At 42.1% G+C, this 6,737-nt stretch overlaps 1 protein-coding gene across 1 annotated transcript; it reads right to left on the bottom strand.

The window, feature by feature from the left end:
- Positions 1–764: 764 nt before the first annotated feature.
- Positions 765–1,638, bottom strand: LOC147904068 (uncharacterized). The gene is made up of 3 exons (XM_087372945.1): positions 1,555–1,638; positions 1,298–1,436; positions 765–1,208 (listed from the first exon to the last, which is right to left on the bottom strand). The coding sequence occupies exons 1-3, from the start codon at positions 1,621–1,623 to the stop codon at positions 1,105–1,107; spliced, it is 312 nt and encodes a 103-aa protein (XP_087229071.1). The 5' UTR covers positions 1,624–1,638; the 3' UTR covers positions 765–1,104.
- Positions 1,639–6,737: the final 5,099 nt, after the last annotated feature.

Below are 6,737 nucleotides of genomic sequence, written 5' to 3'. Positions count from 1 at the left end.
GTGATGAGGTACTCTATGACATGCCATGATGTGGCATTCCCATTGGAAGTCCAAGTTTTCTCTTCTCCAAATATTTCTACTTTAATGTTTATCTTTCATATTCTCTTGTAGCTAAGCCTTTGGAATCATGGGTGAGACTAATGTTATGTGCAAAATTTGGGACTAAAATTGTCTTGAACTTGATTGATTACAAACCTTTAAGACACTATAGCCCTCACAAACCAACATTGCTATAACCATTGATACCTAAGCTCCACTAGTACAGTGCAAAAACGTTGATGATAACACATTAACAATTCTCTCTTGCTGTAATAGAGCTGCCACTAGCTTTCTCAATTGAACGAGAGCTTGCAAAAGCTCTAAACAAAGATAGAAGAGTACTAGTGGCACAAGTCCTTATCAATGAAACCCACCGGTGTAAAGGCACCAACGAAAATTTGACATCAATTGCAGTACTTCTTGCGTTGAAGATTGAAAATTAGAATAAAAAAACGAACGAAGACAAATTAAATATTTGCAAATCTAGGAAAGCGTAATAAGCCTTTCTGTACGAAACGATCACAAGATGGAGTCTCCAAAAGGCCAGAACAGTTTTTCATCCGTCGTAACGTACACCCAAAAATTGCATTGCCCGCCTTTGCTCGATTCTAACAAAGATCGTCAAGGCTGCCTGAAGCAAATGCAACTCTGGACGTCTATCGACCTACTTTTACAGCGAAGCGAAGAAAACTTAAAATGTATCTCAACACAAGAAAGCCAGGGAATCTCTGAACAGAGCTTTCGTAACTTTAGATATTCTAACTAAAAGTACAGCAGAATCGCAAAGAAATTTTGCTCTTCTGCAGCTGAGAAATGTAGATCTGCCCGGCGGTCTCTTCTACGACGTTAACAACAGAGGAGGCATCACAATGTGTGATGTAGACTGCAAAAAGGACATTTCAAAGAGAGAACAACCAGCCTCAAGAGCTTGACCATCAGAGCTACAACACCTGTCACTGTGAGCTATACAATACCTCCCGAAATTTTCTGCTCGAGTGAGCTACCTCCCAGAGCAAATGCAATCCACTTGGACGCACAGAAGCGCCCATCTGAGACACGGGCGGCTCAAAACAAGTTAAAAGGGAAGGTGTCCGTGGGAGTGGTGAGGTAAGTGAGGACGAGAGCCACGAACATCAGAGTGTAGGCGATTCCGAGGTCGATGGTCGAAGCTACACAAGAAAAGGGAGGAGCAATGAGCAAAAGAAAAGGAAACAGATATGAGAGAGTGAGAAAGAGAGAAGGAGATGGGTGAGCTCACCATCACTGGTAGGGGAGGGAGCAGGGGCGTCTTGGGCACGAACAGAAGGGGCGAAGGCTTGGATGATGAGGAGGAGGGTGAGGAGGAGAGCAGAGAGAGCGGAGGAGGCCATAGAGTTCGCCATAGCTTGAGCTCCCTCCTTCAACACAAGCCAACTCTTACAAGAAGAAGAAGAAGAAGAAGCAGAAGAAGCAACAGCACATGAACGTTGCTGCCTATTTTTAGTGAACAGGCAAATCACCATTTTTGAATCACACCTGGGCTTCACTAAAAGCCAGCCATAAAGTGTTCAGCTCCCTCGTGCCTCCCACATGCCCCGTTCTCATTCAATGACTCTTCTTGCTTGCAATGCCTGTGAAAAAACAAGGTGAATTTGATCATTTAGAAGGCCTGCCCAAGATCAAAAAAGCAATCAAAAAAGAATCAAGAGCTGGTGTCGAAGAGCGAGAGAGAGAGAGAGAGAGAGAGAGAGAGAGGGGGGGAGAGAGAGAGAGGGGGAGGTGGGGGGGCGGGGGGAGTGAGAAAAGGTGGAGATGGTGTGTACGAAGACTTCAGGAGATAAAGAAGGAGAGACAGAGAGATTCAACCACTTTAAAATCTGCATTAATGAAGAGAAGCTAAGCATCAACATATTATCCAATAGGAAAAATGCACTTCCAAAAATTCTAAAAATGCCTAATTTCTACTTTGCCTAATTTGAAACGTTGGTAAGGCTACCTAGATGGCAGGCCAAAAATCACTTGGGAAAGAATGAGTAGATGTCAATGGCTCGTTCATTCCTCAATGTAAGGGACTAGAATCATGTAAGAGCATCTCCCAGCATCGTGGCTCGCACTGGGGAGGTTGCCCACTAGGCGACTGACATAGCCAGACAAATTGTGTCCCCGCATGTCGATCTACCAGCCCTGCATCGGATTAACTCCAAGTTGCATTGTCTACAACCTGTTGAGCCAATCGCAATGAAGGCTCCTTGAGGCTGGAGCGACGGCAGTTTCAGAGGTAATTGCCCAATTGTGCACCCAGTCCAGTAGTGGAATGCTGGGCTCGAATTTGGGAAATCCAAGTAGGCAAGCTAGTAGTCTACAGCCAAGAAAAATGCATTTACCAGCCATACGGCTATGACAACATGCTGCAGTGGGGCTTCCCTAGGCCACTAGCTGGTACGGGGAGGTCATCTAAAGGGCTAATCCTTGCACACCTAACTATGAGATAGGATCTCCATGCATCCTTCTCCTCCTCCTCCTCCTCCTCCTCCTCCTCCTCCTTCTTCTTCTTTTTCTTCTTCTTCTTCTCCCTCCCTGCCTCCCTCCCTCCCTCCCTCCCTCCCTCTCTCTCTCTCTCTCTCTCTCTCTCTCTCTCTCTCTCTCAACCCCTTGCACATGTGAGTTGGCAGGGGCTTGGCTTCACATCCACTTGCTCTCTTCGACTTTAAAATTGAAGAGAGCAAGTTTCACCCAATTTAAAAGGGAGACTCCTCAGAATCTTCAAAACAAGCTTAAAAAAGAGTATTCCTCACACACTCTTATCGACAATGCTACCATGTAAACTCTTGGAAATAAGATCAACCACCAAGGGACTATAATAAAAAACAACCAGACCACCGAGTGCATGTGTAGGATATCTTGGTAAGGCTTTAGGTACTTGAATGAAGCCCTTGGTATATCATACCATCTAGCAGTGGGGCTAGCATGTCTCCCAAATAATGAGAAACAAATGAACCCCACTTGCATAGGCATCTCCTTACATGCCCTAAGGTACGCATGAGCCCCCAAGTATTGGGACAAAATGCCTGCACATTGCCCCACATTTCCTTAAATGCCCTGAGGTAAGCATGTGCCCCCAAGCATTGGGACAAAATGCTTGCACATTGAGAAACTACTCTAGATACCTTGAAATTGCAAGGTAAGAAGTAGTTCAATGCCACTTTGCCACATAGTGGCCACCTCCAAAAAGATAAGTCATGTGTAAGGTTCCTCACCATGGATACAAGAGCTCCCACTACATGTGCCAATGGAGTGAGAGCTCTCTCTCTCTCCCCCCTTTTGTGTGCACTTTTTGACTACTTAAACTATCTATATAGACAACTCCCTTGTGTGTTGTCCCACCACGACATCATTGATTAAGACGTTATGTACATTCGTATGAATCTAGCAATTATTACTCTTTGAACTATGCATCTTTACATGTATGCATAGGGAATTTATGTATTTGTTGTCCAACCATCATTACCTTGTGTTTGTTGTCCCACCATTATCACACCATCCGAGAAGGACATCATTGATTAGAACTTTATGTAGATTCATCTGAATCTAGAAGCTGTTGATAGGTATTATTCTTTGAGCCTAAGCTTACTATGCATCTCTACATGTGTGCTTAGAGAAACTATGTATTTGTTGTCCCACCATTATTACACCATTTAGGAAGGACCTCAATGATTAAGACTTTATGTAGGTTGAACTGAATCTAGTAGTTCTTAATAAGTATTATTCTTTGAACCAAAGCTTAGTATGCATCTCTAAATGTGTGCTTAGAGAATCTATGTATTTTTCACATAATCACAAAAAAACTTTAAGACAATGTATGCACATGCATCCTCATTTCTATATGTGGAAATGTGAAACCACAACAAAAAAGTTCACTTTTCAAAATAATGCATTATCCCTTACTTGGTTTAGGTGTCCTCAACATCATCATCAATTGTCAATTCGTGCAACACCTATGATTCCTACTAGGAATAACTCCTTGGTGCCTCTTTTTACTTCGTAAATGAACTCTTATACCCACATTTCACAAGACAAAATGCAGATGTATAAAACTAGAGAGCAACAAGCAAAAAATAGTGTACCATTGAGACATGTACATGTGAATAATTACTACTTTAAAAAGTGTTTTTGAGTTTGCACATTTTCCTATACCAACTTTATATACACTTTTTTCAAATATTTATTATATAAATCCATATATGTATGTTCTTTGGAAAACTATAAGTTTATAAACCCATTTCATGAGATGGTGCATTCTATTTATTATTTGCTAGTGGATGCCTCTAGACCCAAAAAGCAGCAACACTTCATATTTTGTTGCAAAAACAAATTGCACTTGGGTATTCTGGAACATTCTCAAGGATAGAAAACTTGATCTTCCATGTCAGTAATGACATTAGGCAAAATAGCAAGTCTCTTTTTGCTTGTTGAAGGTGTTCGAACATAGGGAAGGACTAAAATTCCCCTCACCTTTGGAGACCATGTGACAAGACCAAGATGGCCTTAATACCACAAACAATAGGGACATCAGAGGCCCAACCATATAAGAGCTAAGGTCTCAAGAACACTCCATCACCCCTCCTGAAACTTTTTTGGAATTCTTAGTGATGAGAGTGGCTAGGTAGTGTGTTTGGAGACCCCACACATGGCTCCCTAGGTGACCGGCTCTTAATGGCATGCAGCTCAGTAGGCAAGTGGTTTGGAGACCCCATTCCCTAGGCCAATGGCTCTTAATGGCATGTGGCTCACTATATAACACATGGCATGCTAGAATATAATATGGTTTTAGAAAGCAGATTGTGTCAATGGGCCTGACCACACCACCGTAGACCTAGGGAGAACAATAGGACATCAGTAGATAGACTTGTGCTTTGACACTTGGCAGCTCTAATAGAAGTGGACCTCATGTAGAGAGTGTGCTTAGATAGTTGATTAGTAGCGTGCCCAACAAGTAGATTAAACTTTGACAACTCATCAAAACAAGAAGAGGCTCTACTCACATGCATGACCACATGACAACAATGGTGTAGGCAAACTTAGAATTGGTGTGCAAGTAGACCTCCTACATAGATGTGGCACATGGACTAACATAGATGAGGACCACTCAGGATGATTCTGTCGAGAGTGATGCCCCACGAGAAGACGATGTGGCACAATATGGTCACGTCTCCTCTCTAAGATTAAGGGAGGGTTTACACTCCTGTTCTTGGCCCCTTGAGTTTTGGTCAAGGGGAGGTGTTAGAACATAGGGGGGGGCTAAAATACCCCTCACCCCCCGAGGTCATGTGGCAAGATCCCATATACAATAGGGATATCAAGAGACCAAACCACATAAGGGCTAGGGTCTCAGGAGCATTACATCCCCTCCTTGGGCTTTTCAAGAGTGCTCAATGATGGCAATGTCAAGATAGCAGGCTTGGGGACCTTGCACATGGCTCCCTAGATAAGTGGCTTAGGAAAACTTTATAGTATGTGACTCACAATAAGATACATGGTTTGCTAGAACGTAATAGAAGGCTATCTCACCCACGAAGTTCTTGCAATGTGTAATAGATAAAACTAGTTCTATGCCATAGGAATTGATAAAGAATGTAAGAACTCATATGAAGGTAATGAAGACAAGTGACATGGGACATAAGTTTCTTGTTAGTTTTGTGTTTCCTTATTCTACAAAAATTCAAATTTCAATTAATAGTACCTGAGGTGAGTGAGGACCTTGAATTGAACTCATCTCAAGAAAGGTAATGAAGACAAGTGAGATGGGACATAAGTTTCTTGTTAGTTTTGTGTTTCCTTATTCTACAAAAATTCAAATTTCAATTAATAGTACCTGAGGTGAGTGAGGACCTTGAATTGAACAAAATAAACCCTCCCTTATTTTCCCTCACTAATTTTCTCTCATCCTCTCTTACTTATTTTCCCTCATTATCTCTCAATTATTAACCCCCCCTTATATTCCCTCACTTATTTTCTCTCATTCTCACTTAGTTTCCATGATTGTCTCTCACTTATTCTCGCTCATTTTTTAAACAAAACAAATTCTCACTTATTTATCCTCATTATCTCTCACTGCCTTTTTGCCATGTGTCCATGTCACCTCTTGTGTTTTCTCCTCTTTCTCTCTCACCATCCATGCTCTCCTCTCCCTTCTACTTTACCCCTCATGATATACCAATCTCCTTTCCTTATCTTCCTCCCATCAATCTACTTATCCCCTCATGATATACCAATCCCATTTCCTTATCTTCCTCCCATCCAGCATGTTCCCCACTCCTTCTAGGCCCACCTCTGCCTCTTATCTCTCACTCGTTCACTACTTCTCCCACACATCCAACCTTTTGTTGGAAAGTCAAACCTTGCCAAGTGTGATTGAGGATACGGTTGGTGTGATGGAGATCACCAGATGCTCGCTTGAGCTCATGTGTGATATCATCTACCTTTGTAATCAACCTATTTAGAGACTTCTCTTTTTGAATGAAATTATCTATTGCATTTCATGTTCATCGCTTCATCTCTTTCAGCTATGTTTATCTTCAACCCTCCATAGCTATCCTCGTATTTCCCTACACCTTTGCATGTGGTTCCTGTTCTTCTAGCGTCCATCTCTCTCAAGGTTTGTGAATTGTGTATACATCATTTATGGTGGCATTTGTCTCTTTAGGTTTTGTCCAATGTAT

This window comes from Dipteris shenzhenensis, chromosome 3, assembly GCF_047967505.1.
Source record: "Dipteris shenzhenensis isolate YYH24624 ecotype China chromosome 3, Dip_SZ_1.0, whole genome shotgun sequence".
Lineage (NCBI taxonomy): Eukaryota > Viridiplantae > Streptophyta > Polypodiopsida > Gleicheniales > Dipteridaceae > Dipteris > Dipteris shenzhenensis.
The sequence above is the reverse complement of the archived record's forward strand: the minus strand, read 5'-3'. Positions and strand labels throughout refer to the sequence as shown.

Excerpts from the sequence above, each read along its gene's own strand:
- LOC147904068 (XM_087372945.1), bottom strand. The coding sequence starts at position 1,623 with ATGAGAACGGGGCATGTGGGAGGCACGAGGGAGCTGAACACTTTATGG. Across the intron at positions 1,437-1,554 it reads TGGCTTTTAGTGAAGCCCAG|GAGGGAGCTCAAGCTATGGC; the intron begins GTGTGATTCAAA and ends CTTGTGTTGAAG. Across the intron at positions 1,209-1,297 it reads TCCCTCCCCTACCAGTGATG|CTTCGACCATCGACCTCGGA; the intron begins GTGAGCTCACCC and ends TTTCTTGTGTAG.